The sequence below is a fragment of the Dendronephthya gigantea genome, unplaced genomic scaffold (genome assembly GCF_004324835.1).
Source record: "Dendronephthya gigantea isolate DGI-Jeju-01 unplaced genomic scaffold, DenGig_1.0 000119F, whole genome shotgun sequence".
Classification (NCBI taxonomy): domain Eukaryota; kingdom Metazoa; phylum Cnidaria; class Anthozoa; order Malacalcyonacea; family Nephtheidae; genus Dendronephthya; species Dendronephthya gigantea.
Window position 1 is genome coordinate 513,484 of NW_021163129.1, and position 23,043 is coordinate 536,526.

General features: G+C 37.3%; 2 protein-coding genes across 2 annotated transcripts; one reads left to right on the plus strand and one right to left on the minus strand.

The window, feature by feature from the left end:
• Positions 1-289: 289 nt before the first annotated feature.
• LOC114535477 lies at positions 290-2,551 on the plus strand. The gene is made up of 2 exons (XM_028556781.1): positions 290-1,104; positions 1,512-2,551. The coding sequence occupies exons 1-2, from the start codon at positions 639-641 to the stop codon at positions 2,261-2,263; spliced, it is 1,218 nt and encodes a 405-aa protein (XP_028412582.1). The 5' UTR covers positions 290-638; the 3' UTR covers positions 2,264-2,551.
• Positions 2,552-10,103: 7,552 nt separating this feature from the next.
• On the minus strand, positions 10,104-11,141 carry LOC114535500 (zinc finger MYM-type protein 1-like). The gene has a single exon (XM_028556799.1). The coding sequence runs from the start codon at positions 11,139-11,141 to the stop codon at positions 10,104-10,106; it is 1,038 nt and encodes a 345-aa protein (XP_028412600.1).
• Positions 11,142-23,043: the final 11,902 nt, after the last annotated feature.

Here is a 23,043-nt window from a genome sequence, read left to right on the forward strand (position 1 = left end):
TAAAGGCTTCTTTTATTATATAATATTTTCTTTTATATAATATTATTAGAAGTACAACTTTAACACAAGGTTGTGTTTACAATATTTATGCACCATATATCTGGATGATCTATGCTTTGACACACATGCCATAGAGATACTGATTTCTCTTTTTTTTCTGTTCTCATTTATACAGAGATTCCAACTGCAAGCAAATGCATGACCAAAGCCAACCTCTACGAAGATAGTGAAAGGCTATTTGTGGATACACTCAAGGAAATGATTTCTACGATGGCCCACAAGGGCCGTCTGTAAACATTTAAAACTAGCTGCAATACTTTTAAAATAACTGCAAACATTTAAAAAGCGACTGCAAGTATATAAAAGAGACAGCAAACATTTAAAAAGCTAATGCAAGTATACAAATAAAAGCAGCAAACATTTAAAAAGCGAATGCAAGTATATAAAAGAGAGGCAGCAAACATTTAAAAAGCGGCTGCAAGTATGCAAAAGAGAGGCAGCAAACATTTAAAAAGCGGCTGCAAGTATATAAAAGAGAGGCAGCAAACATTTAAAACGGGATGACATTTTAAATTGCACTGTTGAGTATCTAAGGACGATTCAGTGACTAGCTCTCTTAGCTATCATTCTCAATTACGATGTTTTGTATCAATTGTGGAGTTGAAGGTGTAGTCAATGATTTCTGTGATGAATGTTCGATGGAGCAGACTTGTGAACAACTAATAACATGCTACTTTCATCGTGGGTACCCCTATGAAGCGATTGTCAAACTTTTAAAAAGGAATGGTTTTAATGTTTCTTTGAGAACTCTAAAGAGACGTTTAAGTACTCTTGGATTAAAAAGACGAGGTAATGCCGTTAGGATTGGTAGAAATGAAGTAAGAGCAGCAGTGCTTAAGGAAATGGAGGGAGCAGGCGGGCTGTCCGGATACAGGAGCATTTGGCATGCTCTACGCCTACGGCATAAAATTCATGTACCTCGAAGGGAGGTAGCTGACTTGATGAAAGAAATTGATCCGGTAGGTGTGGAAGAACGAAGAGCCCGGAAATTAAGGAGACGAACTTTCACCTCTGCAGGATCTAATGCAAGTTGGCATATGGATGGTATGTACACGACATCACTATTACTATTAGCATGGCAAATGCCAATGTATGCGCATGTGTTTACTAAATTAAAATGTACACATCTAATACACAATCCAGGTGCACGGGTCAAAAAAAGATGTGCAGGCGAATGATTTCGGTTAAAATTGCCGAGTACAAATTTCAAATTGCCCGACTTACCACAGTGATTTCAGCAAGATTACCAACATTTCCTAAATTGAAATGTTTTTGGGGAGCAGCTGTCGCCACCACCACTATCACTATCACTACCCTTGAATTTTTCGTTTTTATCAACTCTTCATGCTTATATACTCAATATAAAAATTGTAGATCTTCAAGGAAACGTTTTGTCAATATATGTCCTCTTGAAAACTGTAATCACCATGTGCATTATACGTACCTTATAGGTTATGACAAATTGAAGCCATACGGCTTCCCCATACATGGTGGAATTGATGGGTTTAGTCGCAAAATTTTATGGTTAGAAGTATCCCGTTCAAATAATGATCCAAGAGTGGCAGCAACTTACTATCTAAATCAGGTAAAAGAGGTAGAAGGATGTCCATTGCAGCTTGTAACAGATTGTGGGACAGAAAACGGTATTGCCGCTTCAATGCAGTGTTTTTTCCGTTCACGTGATAACGACGAGCTAGCAGGTGAAAGATCCCACAGATATTGTTCCTCTCCCTCTAACCAGCGCATAGAAGCGTGGTGGTCGTTCTTACGAAAACACCGATCAAGCTGGTGGATAAACCTTTTTAAAGACATGATCGATTATGATTTACTAGATTTGGAAAATGGATTTCATATTGAGTGTTTATGGTTTTGTTTCTCGAAAGTATTGCAAAATGACTTGGATAAAGTGAAAGAACAATGGAACACTCATCAAGTTACTAAAAGTCAACACAACAATGTTCATGGCGTTCCAGACATCATGTATTTTCTTCCTGAGTATCACGGCCACAATGAATGTTTGGTTGAAGTATCGCAGGAAAAAATTGATGAAATGGAACAACATTGTCATGTGGATGATCCAGACGAAAGTATTTATCACGAATATTTCATATATGTTATGGAAACAGAAGATTTGTCATATCCAAATAATGAACGAGAAAGTTTGGAATTATATGAAAGACTAGTCCATTTACAAAGAGACTAGAATATAAAACTGAAGTTAGTTAAATCTATAGCTTTCTACACCAGTTCATGTTACAGACAAATAGATACAAAGGCGATTTCAGTTCCGCAACCGTTATATAAATGGTGTAACTGAACCCTAACTCAGTGACTGTATATAAGGTATAAAAGCTTACCAACGGGTAAAACAACCTTTTTCGTCAATAGAAGTCGTAATTTGAATTAAATGGCCCGAAAAAGGGTCAACTAAAACGATTAAAAAAATAACACAACAAGAACCTAACGATATACAAAACATGTATACTGCCAGAGGTGTAACTGAAACGATAATTGGGGGGGGGGGGGGGGGTTAAAGTTTATTCATAAATCCAGTTCTGTCTGACGGATTTCTTTTGTAAGCACAATAACGTACAACAAAAATCCATCACGCAAAACATGAATACCCCAATTATATATAGGTCTAGTTACACCAATGTATTTAAACTAGCCTTTCTAATGTAAATTGGCCAATTGCAGCAATATGTTCAATATTTATAGATGTTGCATGTAGCTTCTTTATCGATCCTATATACATGCATGCCAAAGCAACTTAATAATAACAATAACTAACAACCAACTTAATAGCAATAATAGTTTTCCGGTTTTCTTCATGTCCGACCATGCAGTGCAAAAATAAGATTCCAAATCATATTATATCATATAGACGTATGTAGGTTTAAGTTTAAAACGCGTGAGATAATTTGACACAAAATGGCTGATTTACATCTGAAAGACATGATCTTGTGCACAATCCAGTTGCTATATCTTGTATACATGCACTGTAGAAAAAATAATCCAGTCAAACTATATTGAAATGCCACGCATCTTTGTTTGAAAGGATCTCGCTGAACTCTTCAGTTAGTTCATTATAGTTTTGGTATGTTGAGGGAATCTCCAGCAACGGCCCACATGTATGCGCCACCGGTCTTCGTTGTTTACCATCCAGGCTAGTATATGATACCTCTATTTGCTGAAAACTTATCACATCACTGCCAGTAACAAATTGTAAGAACAATTGTAACGTGTTTCCTTGCAACGATCTTATATATTTCTTCAGATGATCTAAGCACTGCCTTTCCGGTTCATTTGAGGGCGTTGAAACAATCAGTTTGATTATTTTTCTACTAGTTGGTTTCTTGGATTCGTACATTTCTTTTACGTCCTTTATAGACTGAAAATCTTGCAACGATCTTAAAGATGCGAGAATTGGTGACCAACAATTTAAAACATATCGAGGTTTCTGCACTAGTTCCTGATGTGCAAGTTCAGACACAATTTGTTTAATATTTTCCTTCGACGGCTTACGAAAACATTTATAATTGCCCAAAAACTCTAAAACATCTTCACCTGGTACGACATCTTCACTCAAACATTTGTCAAAAATTTCTTTTTCGTATTCGGAGAGGCAATGGCGAAACGATGCGAGCAAAAATTCAGTTGTGACAGCATCCTCTCCAAATAAACATACTGAAAGAAATCCTACTGAAAGAGACAAAGGAAAATATCCTTCTTTTACATACCCATACAATAGAATACGCGAAATTGCCTCCCATTCACTTTTTTGGTAATCGTGTCTTATTGCGGGTATCTTCTCTTCACTACCAACGGCCAGTGAGTTGAAAAACTGGTTCCAAAAGGAAGTAAGAGTGTCTCTGAAGACACCATCCCCTTTTCCTTCTTCCTCTTTGCCATTGTATCCAATTAAAGTGACATATATATTCTTTTTCAAAATGCTCATATCTTTGAACGACTTAATCATGTCATCTTTAAGGAAAGACCGTCGCCACACAACATTAAAGACAGTTAAATCATGAACTTCAGATGAACAGTTGAAATCACAAATACCTATGAGAAAAATTGTAGTTCAAAGATTAAATTCCTAAAATGCAAACCCTTCAGATTAAAATTTCATATTTTAAGTTTTCATCTTATAAAGAATGATTATTGATAATGATGATAATGATGATAATGATGATAATGATGATAATGATGATAATGAAGATAATGATAGTGATGATAATTATGAAGATAATTATGATAATGATGATAATGATAATATTGAAATGAACTTTGAGATTGTCAAAATAGCTAGTTAAAACTAAAAGTAAAATTAGAAGTTTTCATATATGTCAAATACATGTAAAGAGTTTAATTAATAAACTATTAAAAATACCAAAAATTTCTTCAATTGCTTGTGACTCAATTTCTTGTGACTCCCTTTGATTTTCAATATCATCAGCTTCCATTAACACCATGGGCACTAATTTCATTAATAAATTAACAGATCGAACTACTTTTAGGCCTAATATTAAAAAGCATGCATAAAATATGTTAATTCATTCATTTATTTACAAAGTATAGATAAATTAAGTATATCTTAAGTATTAGACCTCGTGTAAACTAGCTTAAGCTAACTGAGGATCTTATTAAATACAAAAATCTTAAACTTACAAGCACTTTCAGCATCTTCAGATCCTTGAAATTCAATCAACTGTTGGATTATTGTATTAGTTTCCTCCAGAGCTGCATTTGATTCCCCAACAGTAGTTACAGTACTGCTCATGTTTGACCTTCCAACACTATTGCTTGTTCTCAACTCTCCACCATCTTGGTTAATACTTGGCATTTCAATATCATTGCAGATTGTAATTGTATCTTCAATATTTCTGCTCATACCCGACTCTTCTCTTCTATTCCTGCTTGACTCTTGAGTATCCTTGCCCATGCTCAACTCTTCAATACTTTTGCTTGTACTTGCCCCTTCAGTATTCTTGCTAGTGCTTGACTCTTCAATATTCCTGCTTGCAGTTGAATCTCCAATAATCCTGCTCATATTTATGCTTGACTCCGCATACTCTAATTCCTAAAACCGTAAATTAAACAATGATATTTCAATGGTAATTAACATTATTGAATTTTTTAAGGGTTTTCCAAAGATTATGTTAGGTATTTTCCGTTCTGCAGATGCATGCTCACTACATGCAGATGCCATGTGCAAAGATCTATATAATTTATGGCAAATGCTATGTAATAAATTTAGAAGGTACAAAAAACAACAGATGGAAATTAAAAGGCTTAAAGGTTTGAAAGAATGTGCAAAAGAAAGGTGCAAACGGATGAAAAGGTACAATTTAAGGCACAACAGTGGTGATACCATTGTTATAGTCAAAATAACTGAACAATATAAGTACCTGAATGACATCGGTTCTTCTAAAGAATATTTCAGAACTGTTTTAAGGGCTTTGAAATGCTAATTAATTTCCAAGTGTTTGCTGCTATGATTAATTTATTTTGAATAAACCTAAATATGCAACTGAGGCACAACCAAGCGCCGCCAATCTGATATGGGATATATGTTGCGACAAAACTGAGTTTAGAGGCGTAGCCAGCAACGATAATTGGGGGGGGGGGCGCATATTCATATATTCATGTTAACAGACTGTAAAGACAATTGAAAATAAAGGACGCGTGATATAGATCAGTCACCCATGTAGTTATACTGTTATAGCCACATATTCATATCTTCACAATTCATGTTGTGCAAAATTAATTTCTTTTCAAATCCAATTATCGTCTCCCGTACCCCACTGTCCGTATTAATTTGTAAACTTCTCGAAATTTATACTAAAACACTTAGTCGAGTAGATTACCTTGTCTATTGTATTTCCTGGATCTGAATCATCACTCCAGTAGGAAGGTTGACACAAAAATTTCATATAATCGTCAGTTTTACAAATATGAAAAGTTAGACGACTATACTGCTTTCCAATTTCCTGTTTATATTTGTCCAATGTGAATAGCTCTTCACTGCCAGGAAGGTGGTGTACCTTTGTGCGATCAGGATATAAAAGGGTAAAACCGAGCCTCCCAGTAGATAAATCTTTGTTGAATTTTGTAAGTTTCTTGGAAGCCTTGTTCAGCAGTTCTTCTGCCCCAATTGTCGGTTTTACAGTTAGTGGTAACGTACTTCCTCTGACAAATTTCAAATCATCCTCACGGAGTTTTCTTAAACCAATATTTATTTTGACTTCAGTAGTTGTTTTTTCCTTGTCCACAGTTTCTTTTTTTACTTTCTTTGCCTTAGGATGGAATCGCGAAGCCCTTTCCTTTTCCTTTCGCTCCCTGTATTCTTTAAACGAAACTGGTGTTCGCGACTGCCCAGTTTCAGAACCAGTATGAGTAGTGTTTATCGAAGAACTTTCGCTAAAACCTTTTGACGCTTTTTGATTCTCTTTAACCACTTTCTCCACTAAGTCTCTTGTGTTATCCAAAGTAATGTTTTGTCCACATACGTGGCAAAATTTCGCGTTTAAAACCGACAAAGCAGAACCGCATTGACTACAAAACATTTTTGATTTGTTACTGTTTGTTGTTGTTCCCGCGACGCACGTGCAATTTGTCAGTGTTATTTTTAGATATGATGCATGCGTTTTTATGTTTGCAGCCGCTTTTTAAATGTTTGCTGCCTCTCTTTTATATACTTGCAGCCGCTTTTTAAATGTTTGCTGCCTCTCTTTTATATACTTGCAGCCGCTTTTTAAATGTTTGCTGCCTCTTATTTGTATACTTGCATTCGCTTTTTAAATGTTTGCTGTCTCTTTTATATACTTGCAGTCGCTTTTTAAATGTTTGCAGTTATTTTAAAAGTATTGCAGCTAGTTTTAAATGTTTACAGACGGCCCTTGTGGGCCATCGTAGATTTCTGATCCCTTCAACAAAATCACACATTCTGAGCATGCTTCAATTTTACTTTCCTGCGCCCAAAGTGTCCTACAAAAAATCATGGGCGTACCAGGCGGGGGGGCAGGGGTTGGGGCGGTAGCCCCCCCTTTTTGTTGGGCAAAGATGGGCAGTTGGGCAATATTGGTTTTACAGTCGGGTAAATGGTTGTCGTACGTTTGTGTGATTAAACTTAAAGGTGTATTATAAAAATAAAACAGGAGCATTCTTCTGAATATTGACAATATTGCTATTTGTTAGTTCTTTGTGTTTTGTTTGCGTTTTTCCTGCTCGGAAGGAAAATGTCTGGGATATTTTATACACTTTCTCATATTTTACTTCCTGTCTGGAAAAACGCACGTGAAACAAGACGATTGCCGGACGAAATTCAAATTAGTACATCGATTGTCCTTGGCATTTTACATTTTAAATTTATTTTGAATATCGAGTTTTGCGAATTATTATTAAATTATCCAGTTTGGAATTCAAAAGCAGCAAAACATAATCACAACCGTATAGGTAGGTAAGTCGAACGTAGGCAAATAGTAAAATAGATTATAGATATGAATATGAACAGTAGGATTATATTTATATACATGCTAAAACATATAAATTGAGTGGCATTGTTGTGTACATGTGTAATTGTACATTTGTGCGTTATGAATTCCTAGACTTGGGCTAATACAATTATATAAACCGTGAAGATCACGAATTTTCATTATATCCGAATTTGCACCGTAATATTTATGTCTACTTTAGCTCGATATGACTCAATCACTCAATAATGTTAACTATGTTAGCATACATGCCAGCCTTGCCAGGATAGAAAATCTAAAGACACAGAGTATGTCTTTGTTTTATTTAAGGTTACGGATTGACCGACCCGGTACGTCGTCGTTAATCTAAACTTTACTAACTTTATGCACTATGGGCACTATGGATTAGAAGTAGAATAGCTACCATTTTCCATGCTTTACATTCCAGGATCCTCAGATTTTAACAAGTTTCAGTCACCGCTTTAACGAATTAAACGTCTAGTTATGTAACTGTCTTAATTTAATATGTCATCTACACCTTGTACTCGTAAACGGCGTTATCGTCAGTATTGGATAAAATGCAATGAGTGCCAGAGCGAAATGAACACAGACTACCGAGATATTCATACGAAAAATGCACACAACGGCAAGAAAATCAAGTACAGTCCAGTGGTAGAACCTTCGCAAATTCAGTTATCAAGTTTTTTCACAAGAACAGGCACATCAGCTAATACGGGACAATCTTTAGCAACGATGACCAGAAGCGGGGAAGTGATGTCAGCGAGGATACTGTTGAGGAAGAAGACAGTAAAAGTTTTTCCAAAGACTGTACCGCCTTACCAGGGAAGTCTATCGAGAGTCACTTTTCATCCCGCCAAAGTGTAATTCACAAGCCAGTCACAGAGTGTAGAGCCAAATCCAATACAAGCAGTGTAAGTATAGACCAGGATCAAGCAGGAGAACAGGATGTATTAGCAACAGCAACGGAATGGCAATCCTGCTCAATGGTCTCCGCCAATCCTGACATTGAATATTTTATGTTTGAGAGTGACATTACTGAAAGGCCACTTGTGTCTAACATTGATACATCGTCAGCAGCTACCTCTACAGCTACTCTCACAGTTGCCTCCACAGCTACGTCCACAGCTACCTCCATAGCTACGTCCACAGCTACCTCCATAGATACGTCCACAGCTACCTCCATAGCTACGTCCACAGCTACCTCCATAGCTACGTCCACAGCTACCTTCATAGCTACGTCCACAGCTACCTCCATAGCTACCTCCATAGATACGTCCACAGCTACTTTCGGAGCGCCAAATCATCCAATTCAATCAAAATATCCAACGAGAAAGTTTGGAAATGAAACTTTCACACGAAAATTCAACACGGAATGGTACAAGAAATATTCATGGATAAGCTATGAGACTAAAGAAGACAAGTGTGTATGTTTTCCTTGCAGAGAGTTTGAAAAGGACGACTCGTTTGTGTTTAACAATTGGAAGAAGCCAGAGAAGCTATCTAAGCATGGAAAATCTCAGAAGCATATTACGTCAATGACCAAGTGGGCATTGGCTAAGGCCAACCACATGATGAACACATCCGTTCTAAAGCAAATGGACAATGCTCATAAGCAATATGTTTTCAGCAACCGACAATACCTCCAAGTAATAATCGAGTGTCTGATGTATAATGCTCAGCAAAATGTTGCTATAAGAGGACATGAGGAAGATAGAAAACGTATTTGGGAGGTCTCTGATGTTAACAGAGGGAATTTCCTTGAGCTGCTTCATTTTAGATGTAAGGATTTGCCATGGCTAAAAACGAAGCTCGAAACTCAACATAAAGAGCATATGCGGCGTAAGTTGCTGAACGATCTCTCGGCTGAGCATGACCTGGCTGGAATTGTCGTCAAAATTGAACACACTTTATAGAAAACTGGTAAAACTTCATGAAGCCCATTTTGAAACATGAATTTCACGACGGAAGATGCATGTCTTATCTCTGCTGGGTTCTTCTTCAAAAAATTCTGGAAGATTTCTTTTTCAGCTGTAAGTATATCCATGTCTAAACCGTAGAAAGAAGAAACCAACGCCAGACTCTCGGTTGGAGTATTAGTCTTGGAAACAACTTCAGCCAGGGCGCATAGGACGTCTTGATCATCACTCTGAAATCGTGATTTCATCTCCAGGAGAACTTTGTCGAGTGTTGGGTAATACGTTGTGACGCGGTAATGGCTTTCGGCGCTTGGTTGTGATGATAAGCCAGTAAAACCACCACTGATGAATTGTTCACCAACAAGAGCTTGTAACCGACACGATGGCTGTCGGCATCTTGGTGCTGTGGCATCTTTAAAGGAAAACGTGGTTCCATTAATTTCCCTTTTTATCGTTTGCGACAGGATCTTAGCTCTGGACCATACCATCTGGAAAGATTCTTCATTCCGGCACTTGGTCAGTGCTTCCATTGTACCGTCGGCAGTCTCCTTAGTGGTGATCACATCAACATTCTTTCCTTGCAGATATTTACTAAGGCTATCAGTATTGGAAAGGATTACCCTGAGCACCACTAAACCAAATACAAATTTAAAATCACATTAAGCAGATTATTGCTATCAGTATACGTCTTCACATCAAGATCCGACGACAATCTAAGCAATACTCTAATAATACTTGGCATTTTCTCAAACACTGCCTTAACAGCCTGCCAGCGACACGACCACCTGGTCACACTCATGGATTTGAGGGTTAGTTCCGAATGTTCGTCTTCTACTTGGATATTCTGGAATATACTGTGGCGCTTTGGGCTTGCTTCGATAAAATTATACAGACTCTGCATTGTTCCAAGAGCGTTACGAATTGGCTCAATACTGGTCATTGTATTCTGAAGAGCGAGGTTAAGGCGGTGAGCATAGCAATGGACATATAGAGCAAGCGGAGAACATTCTTTCATTCGCGACGCTACGCCCTTATGACATCCACTCATATTCGCCGCACCATCAAAGCATTCTCCAACAATATCGCTTAACACCAAGTTAAGATTTGTGATTGTTTTCTTCACCAGCTCATAGAGGACCTCACCTTCGGTTGACTCAGTCGCAAAAAATCTGGCAAATGTCTCTCGTGTTTCTCCTTCGACGACATATCGAAGACAAAGAGATACTTGCTCCGCTCTGCTTATGTCTGACGTCTCATCAACAATGACACTGTAATGGCCACTACTTTTGACATCACGTGCGATCCTCTGTAGCACCAAGCTCGACACAATTTCAATGAGCTCGTTCTGTATTTTTGGCGATGTCCACTGGATATGCTCTTTATGTTGAGTTTCGAGCTTCGTTTTTAGCCATGGCAAATCCTTACATCTAAAATGAAGCAGCTCAAGGAGATTCCCTCTGTTAACATCAGAGACCTCCCAAATACGTTTTCTATCTTCCTCAGGTCCTCTTATAGCAACATTTTGCTGAGCATTATACATCAGACACTCGATTATTACTTGGAGGTATTGTCGGTTGCTGAAAACATATTGCTTATGAGCATTGTCCATTTGCTTTAGAACGGATGTGTTCATCATGTGGTTGGCCTTAGCCAATGCCCACTTGGTCATTGACGTAATATGCTTCTGAGATTTTCCATGCTTAGATAGCTTCTCTGGCTTCTTCCAATTGTTAAACACAAACGAGTCGTCCTTTTCAAACTCTCTGCAAGGAAAACATACACACTTGTCTTCTTTAGTCTCATAGCTTATCCATGAATATTTCTTGTACCATTCCGTGTTGAATTTTCGTGTGAAAGTTTCATTTCCAAACTTTCTCGTTGGATATTTTGATTGAATTGGATGATTTGGCGCTCCGAAAGTAGCTGTGGACGTATCTATGGAGGTAGCTATGGAGGTAGCTGTGGACGTAGCTATGAAGGTAGCTGTGGACGTAGCTATGGAGGTAGCTGTGGACGTAGCTATGGAGGTAGCTGTGGACGTATCTATGGAGGTAGCTGTGGACGTAGCTATGGAGGTAGCTGTGGACGTAGCTGTGGAGGCAACTGTGAGAGTAGCTGTAGAGGTAGCTGCTGACGATGTATCAATGTTAGACACAAGTGGCCTTTCAGTAATGTCACTCTCAAACATAAAATATTCAATGTCAGGATTGGCGGAGACCATTGAGCAGGATTGCCATTCCGTTGCTGTTGCTAATACATCCTGTTCTCCTGCTTGATCCTGGTCTATACTTACACTGCTTGTATTGGATTTGGCTCTACACTCTGTGACTGGCTTGTGAATTACACTTTGGCGGGATGAAAAGTGACTCTCGATAGACTTCCCTGGTAAGGCGGTACAGTCTTTGGAAAAACTTTTACTGTCTTCTTCCTCAACAGTATCCTCGCTGACATCACTTCCCCGCTTCTGGTCATCGTTGCTAAAGATTGTCCCGTATTAGCTGATGTGCCTGTTCTTGTGAAAAAACTTGATAACTGAATTTGCGAAGGTTCTACCACTGGACTGTACTTGATTTTCTTGCCGTTGTGTGCATTTTTCGTATGAATATCTCGGTAGTCTGTGTTCATTTCGCTCTGGCACTCATTGCATTTTATCCAATACTGACGATAACGCCGTTTACGAGTACAAGGTGTAGATGACATATTAAATTAAGACAGTTACATAACTAGACGTTTAATTCGTTAAAGCGGTGACTGAAACTTGTTAAAATCTGAGGATCCTGGAATGTAAAGCATGGAAAATGGTAGCTATTCTACTTCTAATCCATAGTGCCCATAGTGCATAAAGTTAGTAAAGTTTAGATTAACGACGACGTACCGGGTCGGTCAATCCGTAACCTTAAATAAAACAAAGACATACTCTGTGTCTTTAGATTTTCTATCCTGGCAAGGCTGGCATGTATGCTAACATAGTTAACATTATTGAGTGATTGAGTCATATCGAGCTAAAGTAGACATAAATATTACGGTGCAAATTCGGATATAATGAAAATTCGTGATCTTCACGGTTTATATAATTGTATTAGCCCAAGTCTAGGAATTCATAACGCACAAATGTACAATTACACATGTACACAACAATGCCACTCAATTTATATGTTTTAGCATGTATATAAATATAATCCTACTGTTCATATTCATATCTATAATCTATTTTACTATTTGCCTACGTTCGACTTACCTACCTATACGGTTGTGATTATGTTTTTGCTTTTGAATTCCAAACTGGATAATTTAATAATAATTCGCAAAACTCGATATTCAAAATAAATTTAAAATGTAAAATGCCAAGGACAATCGATGTACTAATTTGAATTTCGTCCGGCAATCGTCTTGTTTCACGTGCGTTTTTCCAGACAGGAAGTAAAATATGAGAAAGTGTATAAAATATCCCAGACATTTTCCTTCCGAGCAGGAAAAACGCAAACAAAACACAAAGAACTAACAAATAGCAATATTGTCAATATTCAGAAGAATGCTCCTGTTTTATTTTTATAATACACCTTTAAGTTTAATCACACAAACGTACGACAACCATTTACCCGACTGTAAAACCAATATTGCCCAACTGCCCATCTTTGCCCAACAAAAAGGGGGGGCTACCGCCCCAACCCCTGCCCCCCCGCCTGGTACGCCCATGATTTTTTGTAGGACACTTTGGGCGCAGGAAAGTAAAATTGAAGCATGCTCAGAATGTGTGATTTTGTTGAAGGGATCAGAAATCATTTCCTTGAGTGTATCCACAAATAGCCTTTCACTATCTTCGTAGAGGTTGGCTTTGGTCATGCATTTGCTTGCAGTTGGAATCTCTGTATAAATGAGAACAGAAAAAAAAGAGAAATCAGTATCTCTATGGCATGTGTGTCAAAGCATAGATCATCCAGATATATGGTGCATAAATATTGTAAACACAACCTTGTGTTAAAGTTGTACTTCTAATAATATTATATAAAAGAAAATATTATATAATAAAAGAAGCCTTTAATCTTACCTACTATTTGCCTTTAATATTAGCCTTTAGTACAACTTTATAACAGGCCCTAATTCCAGTTGCGTAGCCAGCCCGACAATTTAGTTCATGCTATGCCAATATTTTAGTGTTCATTGACAGTGAAAACAATGAATCTCTAAGGAAATGAATGACGGTAATAACATAAAATTTGCATAAATCCCCAGGCTGGCTACACCACTGAGTACACTACAAGTATACGTGTTTTAAACACTAGTGGAAACTTACCTTCCTTGTCAACCTCTTCTTCCTTACTTTCTCCTTCACTATCCGAGTTCTCTTCTAAAAAATCTACTTCAAAAATTCATGCAATCATAGACAATCCAGAAGACATCTGTCATGTCTGCCGCCATGTCGTCTGCATTGTATATGCTATGATGCAATTCATCATATTCTTATACTGTAGCCCTTTACCCTACTGGTTTTGGATAATCTGAATTTGTCAGTAGAGCAAGTAGGATAATTAGAGACCATAATGGATAATAACGTGTCAATTTTAGGGTACTCTTGGGGATGCCCAAAAACCAGCACATGTTTATGTAATGGAACTGTCAATACTCAGCGCAACACATTTAATATTTATAAACGCCAAAAGATCTTTGTAGAAATTTGGTGCAATAAGCTGTACCATACCAGTCATGTGTAACCCCCTCAATAGTTTGATGGCTCAGTTTCTTCCTAGTCTTCTGGGTTGGATCAAGACCAGGGATGGAGTCAACAAACATGGATCACTTGTCCAGGTATCCCACAAAGTCTTCTTCTAGCCACTGCAAAGTTGAGTGGAATGTACACTGGCGGTCAAAAAGAACTGCTCAAAACAAGTTAAAATGCTGTCAAATGAACGTAAATGTCCCTTTAACAATATATACCAGTAAATATAGACTAGATTACATGCTAAACTATATGAAATATTAATATTTTGTTGACCCTCCTTTGGCTTTATAATTGATGACGGCCTTATACCGGCGTAGCATACTTTCTGTTAAGGTGGTAATCTTCACAGTCAAAAGAAATTCATTCCTATGGGCAGTCTTTACAGCAACGCATAAATCATGGACGCTTTATGAATGACTTCCTTTCTTGCACTATCCCCTTGACATTGTCCCACAGATTTTCAATAGGGTTAAGGTCTTTTGACTGTGCAGGCCAATCCATTTCTGTCATTCCCTCTTTCTGAAACCATTTTTGACCATTTTTGGAAGTGTGGCAGGTTGCATTACATTGTTGAAATATTGTTTGGAATAAGAGAATTATAAAAATGCCTATGAAGCTCTCTTCTATATTCGCTTCTTTTTTATGGATTTTTATCTAAACAGTTCTTTTTGACCGCTAGTGTACAAATAAAAATTGATTGTTACGATTCCTGTTACATACGACAATAGCAAGATTTGAGCAGTTCTTTTTGACCGCCAGTGTATATGTATTATAATTACTGTGTAAAACTAGAGAATGTACTACCACAAATTATATACATACTTTCAATCAGGGATCATTTGTACTCCTGTATGGAGCCACATCTGGTTTTCGCCGTCGGGCAGCCTCAGTCAGTGATCGGCTGTTCAAACAATTAAAGAACTTGTCGAACATTAGAACAAAACGCGCAGTGCCCTTTACAGTTTCATTGTAAAAAGCATCGAGTGCATGTGCCACTGAAGAGCTAAGTACCTATAAAAAGCCACACCAAAAGTATTAAGTTCCTCAAGTATTTCCTTGATGCACATGCACTATTGCACCCCTTGTGTTACAGCTAGTACCTGAGCAGCTAAACACACTTTCATTCTCGAGTAGGATGTAAGATAAATGTGGTCATATTTAAGCTTTGATACCAATTTTAAACCACAACGCTTTAGGTCATCTTTATAAAGATTAACTATATGGATCCAGGAAATGCAGTATCCATCATTCTAAAAACAGATTTAAATTGAGGTTATTTTTATTGAATGAATGTCTTCAATCAGTTTTCAAATTTGAATCTTAAATTAATTAAATACAGTTCCTTTTTTATCTTTAAAATCATTATCATACCCATAGCTCTTGTGACTTCTTGTTCCACCCACTATTCTCCCAATTGTTTCTCACTGTCTTCATCAGATGTGGTACATCAGAAAAGAAGTATAGATCTCTTTCATCAGGGCTATAGATGTTCTTCGTTTTGTGGATAGCTATGCCTTTTTTTGGTGCATGCATCTTAATGAACTTTCTGTTTGAAGAAGCTCCATCACATGTGCTGGCTGCAACTTTGAATCCAACTGTTTCCGAATGCCTTATGGCGTCCCAGACAAGAGGGGGAAAAAATCTGCTGTGATACAACTGTTACAAGGAAAATGGGCTACTGGATACTCTAGTGTAGTTGTCACTCCATGAACCATGAACACAAGCATGTAGGATGCAATATCAGGCTCTGTGCTCATCTCATCTTGGCACTGCTTCTCAAACTCCACTAACAAGTTGTTAATTTCACCCAAATTTGCAAAACCAATTAGCTCACCAGTATTCTTGCAGTAAACCAGATAATTCTTTATCTTAACTTCATCATGGAGTAAAACAGTATACTTTTGCCAATCTTAGAGCTCTTCAACAAGCAGTTGCTCAAAGGTTGAGGGTTGAAAACCAGAGGACATCTTTGTCCAGTGCTTGTAGTCTCTTAGTGTTCTTTCACTTGGAAGTTTCAGGAACCCCAAATTCCGCATTGCCTTGTATGCAGCAGTTGATCTTAACTTGATATTCAAACACCACTTGATCATGAGTGGGTGCCGTCTCATTTGCCTTGCATCATAACAAGACAAAGCCTTCATTTGCTGTTGCCAAAATAACTTGCGAAAAGATCCTTCAGGAAGTTCTTCCTTCAAGTGGTCACCATTCTTCAATATTTCAAATAAATAATAATTTATTCCCTTATCTAGCATCTGCCCTTCTTTGTTGATTGTGCTATCTATCTTTGATTGCGGGCTATAGGCGAATGACAGGTCTTTTACTCAGTCGAGGAATACGACTCCAGCAATCAAGAATACGATCAGCAATGCAGCGAGTCAATCCTGAAGGTTGTCTTTTAAGGTCACTAGAGTTAAACATTTTGCACCATCGTCGATACCAGGTGGTGAATGTATATTTAGAAATCATTGTTATGTACTTGCCTACTAGGTGAGTGACATGCATTTTCAGTATGCTTCTTTGTCAATACTAATAAATATACACTGTCTTCTATTATAAAAGAAGTAAAGTGTACATAGCGCTAGGCACAATAAAATGGCATGCCTTTAGGAGTTATTACAGTATTAGGATCCAAATTAGAGGAAGTCATATTACAGGCCGTAGCGTGCACAACCAGAGAATAGAACGACTGTGGCGAGATCTGTTCTTAGGTTGTACATATGTTTTCTATTATCTATTTTAAAATATGGAAAATTTTGGCATCTTAGACCCTACCAATGAACTTCATCTGTTTGCACTTCATTATGTATATTTGCCAAGGATACAAAGAAACCTTGACCTGTTTGCTGCTGGTCATAATAACAGGCTACTTAGCACTGAACACAACTCTTCACCCGAGCAGTTGTTTATTGAAGGAACATTAGCAGTGGCCAACACTGATCTAAGAACATCCATTGAATTCGCTAACCAGGTGATGTAATTATGCTGTAAATAGATTTTTTAGGTATGAGGGTCAGGCAAAAGGTGGTAACTGACATTTTATTTGAAGAATAGTAAAGGAATGCCTGTGCCCTGCAGTATGAAAATGTTTTGAAATGAATCTTATAAAATTAATAACTATATTCACTGAGTATTTAAATTGTCACCCCATATATTGTTAAATATGTTTGTTAACTCCTAAATATACGTATATATGACACTTTATGTACAGTTCAAAAAATTCAGCTACTTAGTCACTACATGTACTGTAAATCATCAGACATGTCTCTGTTATTCATGTAGTATTGTGTATTCTTTGTATCATCAGAGCGAAAGTAATGCATATGGCATTGATCCAGATGGTCCTGCTCCTTCAGAAGAGTGGGATGGTGAAATTAATGAAGATGTACCATTCGTTGAAGTACCTCCAACAGCCTTCTCACTGGAAAATGAAGTTCTGTCCTTACTATCTACTGCCATTGACCTATTGCGTGAATCTGATGTACATGGTGTTGACATATACCTAGAAACACTCAGGTTTATTCAGTACCTATAGGTATGTATGAATGTTCCTGTATCTTACAGAATTTAAGCCATTATACAATGGTCAGCAACAATAAGCTAGAAGAAGGATCACAATTATCTGACAGAGGATTTAACAGTTTGGTTATCCCATAAACAATCTAATATAATTTTATACTTCATAGCAACCAAGAAGATCAGTTTGGAACAACAAGAACACAACATATCAATTTTTATTGTTCTTCTAATGAACTGCAATAACAATATAACATCCATAGAAAACATTGAGCCTTGTAGTGCTTAACATTATCATTGATACTTTAACTAACTTTAACTTTACTTGATTTAACTAAGCGGTAAGCATAGTTTGGAAAATGCCTTACAGAACTGTATCAGTATGGACAGCTTAATTACAATTTTTGTAAGTGTATGCATTGGCAATTAATAGCACAATAGCCAAGCACAATAGATATACCCATGGATGACATTCAAGCAATAGCAGCTAAATAGAGGTTGTATTCATTTCTTATAATAGGAAAAATGTCTAAACAATGTTTTCATCACCACTCACTCAAAATTTTGATATTTTGTATGACATTGATGATAACATGACTATAGATCTGACCTCTTATTGAACAGTTATTAGACCTCTTATGCCAGCTAACTATGCAACTATAAATATAAACAACATTTCTCAACTTTGAATAATTACTGGGTACATGTACTACTAACAAAAACAAAAACACAACAAAAATAGTTGAGGATGATTGGAGTGTAACCATACTTATTTGCAAGGTAAAAAGGAAAAGTAGGCTTTCGGCTGCCATCTCAAAATGCCATAACAACAAGAAGTACCAAATTGTTTTCCATTCCTCGCAGCATGTTAAAGTCTTTGCATGAAGACACTAGTTTAATTTATACTTTTTCTCCATCCTTAAATGATAAATTTTGCTCTACTAGCCTGTGCTTATTCTGATTATGCATAACTATATGGTGCCTCATAAGCAATTTTGTATGAATACATGTATCCAAAGTTTGTTACCAATATTTCAACATTGCAACTTATCCATATTACACAACAAAACAAACAAAAATTGAATTAAATTTTTGTGGATGAAAACTCAATAGAAATAGTGCTAGTAAGGTGACAGTGATGGATGTTAATTGTATTCATATGCATGCCCTACCTTATTTCAAATTTGGGTGATCATGCATGTACTCCATTAATCATGATGACTTCAGGGTAATGTTATTCAAAATGATGAATATCCCCTAGCACCATATTTCAGAGCTTTAGTAACACAACCCTTAAAACATGCATAATTGACATAAGATGATGGAAGGATAAGCCGGTTAAAACAAGCTTTGCTCTCAACCAGCCGCGTACAGGTAGTTGCCTCTTGTACCTGACCAACTTCATCTAACTGGATGAACAGGCGTCCTCCATTACTTGGCAATGTTTCCCAACCTGTCCAAAATGACATCAAATCTCGCAAACCTATACCAGCTAAAAGAAATGTGAATTAAATGTAGGAAGAAATGTAAAAAGTAATGTGAACGAAGAAATTTTACTGACAATGTAACATATTATATCATGTTAGATCGTTACATCAGTATCCTGATACTCTTGTAAGATTATTGTAAAAAAACTTAGAAATGTTAGTGCATTGTAAAATGTTAAAATATTTGAATCATCAAGAAAATGTTGTTGAAGACTTCGTGCATGTCACTTTTCAATTGAGCCAATGCAACCCATAAACAGGTTATAAATTAAAATGACCTACTGACAGCTAATGCTGTATTTACCTTCTTTATCTTCATTGGCTTCATCAATGAATTGGTGCATGTAAGCCATTAGAACTTGTTGTTGTTGGTGGTTCCCATTTTCAAATTCAATCATGTTTTTTAACTGTTCCTTGTCAATCACAGATTCACATTCTCTGGGGAACACAACTTTTATCATCTCACTATGTGCCTTCAGAAAATTCACAAGAGACAGTTCATTCATCCCTGTTGCAAGATCTGTCAGTTCACAGTGACGTTTGCCAATAACATTGTAGTGTATAATCTGTTGAATAACCAAGTGCCTTGTTTCTCCCCTTAATGGCACCTCCAGGACAGCTGCCTCATCACAGTAGGGTAACAGGATGGTTTTCAGTGCATCTGATGGTAAATACAATGGTATATACTTTAATATAACAATAACAAATATATTGCAACATACCATGTGCATTGCCATTGTCATTGAGCAGCCCAATCATATATTGTTTGCCTTTTATTTTATATTTATATTACCCCATTTAGGCCCATTAAGAGAATAATCTCACCTAACAATGAATGTGATGTCAAAAGACTATCATCTGTATTTACTACCGACGAGGAGCTTGAGTTCTTGGCAGGAAGGCGACTAAGAGCATATTTTCGAATGTCAGGAGCTGAGCTCGATTTTGCAGATTCGTTTTCACTTTCATCAGAATCAAATAAAAAGTAAGTTGTTTATAGTCCATTGCCTGTTTGTAATCGGATAATATGAATGGCTGCCTAGTTCCTGGAATCCATTGAATTTCCCGAAAATCAGGGTATAATAGTACCCAGGCAATTGTTTCATCAAAAGTCTGAGCAAAGCTTCTGTGCTTTTCTATTGCTTTTTGGGTGATCTCTTCTTTTGTGGCTGAAGAACTAACGGTAATCACATGTGTTTTACCGCGACGAACTTTCACAACCCCATCTGTTTGGGCAGCAATGCCAACTTTAACTTCAACATTTGTCGCCTTCTTTGGAGGGTTGATAGTGGCCGACAAACCTTTTTTCTTTTTCTTTGAAACCTTGAAGCCTGTCCTGCGCTGGCTTTCCCTCATTTTACAGAAATTGTTACATGATAAGGGGAACGTTCTTGAGGATGGGGACGGTGAGGCGTTGAAGGAAATGGAATTGGTTCAAGCTTGAGGGGTTGCGGAAAGCCTCTCTTGGCTTGGTTCATCACTAGTTGTAGTGGAGTTATTAGAGGTTGTTGGAGTACTGCCAAGCAGATGAGAAACCTCTTCGCGTACTGCCTCTCGTATTTCGCTTCTAACAGTGCTTCTTATTTCAACAAATTGGTCAGACGCCATCTTTGTTTTGGAAAACCCAGCGAAATTTTGGAATATAATTATTATGCGCGCGCACTATATCTATATCTATATCTATATCTATATCTATATCTATATCTATATCTATATCTATATCTATATCTATAGAAACAATTTATATAAACGGCAGCGCTCTCGTCAGTGCCAATTAAGAAGTCTAAACAATTTTTGAAGCGCTATTGGAATCCAAGCCTGTCAGCTTTAAACAAAAAGGTCAAGTTATGCAGGAGAACCTGGTTAAAAAATGGTAAACCTAGAAGACGGATTTATCAGTCCTTTATTGAATACAAAAACGCTAAACGTGATTTTCGTAAGGCACAGCGCAGAGCATTTATGATGAAGAAATGAAAGATTTAGAACATTTAGAAGAAGAACATGACATTGACAGAAGTGACTTCTTCAGAAAAATTTCTCGCATGACTAAGCAACCACAAAACAAAAATGATGCCTTACTGGTGGATGGTAAACGAATAGATGACGAACAGGAATTACTTAATGTATGGCGAGAGCATTATGAAGACCTGTATACCCCAAAACATGATCCTGATTTTGATAAAAACTTCAAAACGCATGTTGAAGAAAGTCTTCATAATATCGAAGAAGAAAGTTATGGAAATGAAGATCCATTAGATGCGCCATTCGAGGTAGAAGAGATCCAGAGTGTATGTGATAAATTGCCAAATGGTAAAGCGGGCGGTGTAGATGAAATAGGTTACGAACATTTTAAGTATGGAGGGTCGTTCGTGCACCAAGCTCTGACAAGGATCTTCAATGCAGTCCGCCAAATAGAATATGTTGCTGAATCTTGGACTATAGGTAATATCTTCTCGATTCTTAAAAAAGGTAAAAAGAACAAACTTGATAAGGGAAGTTACCGAGGTGTAACGCTGTTGAATGTGATGGGAAAAATCTTTGAACGTATTCTCTTAAACCGTTGGACTCCAAAGTTTAAAGTTATGGGTATCCCTAACAATTACCAGTTTGCATATCAGAAAAACAAAAGCTGTGTATTATCCAGTTTCTTTTTACAATAGATCATTAATCATAACGTGGAAAAAGGAAGCAAAGTGTACTGTTGCTTTTTCGACTGTTCGAAAGCCTTTGACTCTGTATGGCTAGATGGCCTTTTCTATAAATTATTTAATCTCGGCTTTAATGGGAAATCCTGGAGAATCCTGAGGAATTGGTATGGTAAAATGCATTGCTGTGTCTCTGTAAACAGTCTGCAATCTAACATGTTTCCTGTCAAGTAGGGTGTAAGACAAGGAGGAGTGCTATCGCCATGGCTATTTCTCTGTTTTAACAATGACATTCCTGAAATATTAAAACCAATTGACAGTGGTCTCAAGGTCGACAATATTTATTGCAATTCGGTGTTGGTTGCGGATGACATCACCTTATTGTCACTCAGGGTAAAGGGACTACAAGGCTTACTAAGTGCAATTGAATCCTATAGCAAGAATCCTACAGTAAACTCCGTTTGTAAACTGACCAGGAAATGGTATTTAAATGGTGTAAAAATCACGGGAAAAAAGTTTGTGGGAGCATGTTGGAATCTCTTTGAGTGGGAATTTCTCCAGCACGGAACGAACAAAGGCGGCAGCAAATAAAGGAAAGGCCTATGTTGGCGCTCTAATGAAAGCTAAAGTACAACCTGCTGGACTAAATCCAACTATTGGGGCGAACGTTTGGAGATCTTATGGCCTTCCAGCCATGTTATATGGAAGCGAAGTCTGGTGGAACCTGACACAAACTGAAAAGGAAATATTAAATCGTGCTAATGCCTTTGCTGCAAAAAGAATCCAGGGTCTCTGCATAACCACCAGTTCTCACGGAGCCCTTGGCGCTATTGGAATGTGGCAAACAATTGCATATGTTGACAAACAGAAACTTTTATTCCTTGGTTCCCTTTCTCGATCTCCACCTGACACCTTGCAAAAGCACTTATTCTTATACAGGGTGTATCAAAAAAATGTCCCAAATGTAAAATATCCGTTTTTCAGGATATTTTGCAGAATTTGGCAAATTTTTGTGTTCCTAGAGATAGTTAAGATTTATCTGGTATACCTAGGCCAAGTTTGGCTTTTCATTAACAAAATTATGTCACCAGGGGGGTGGTTCCTTTCCACTGATATTGAGAGGGCTTGCGCGCGAAAATGTGAAGCTGAAATTGAGATATTATTTAGCTGTCTAAAAGTAAGAAAGCTTTTTAATAAACTGTCAAA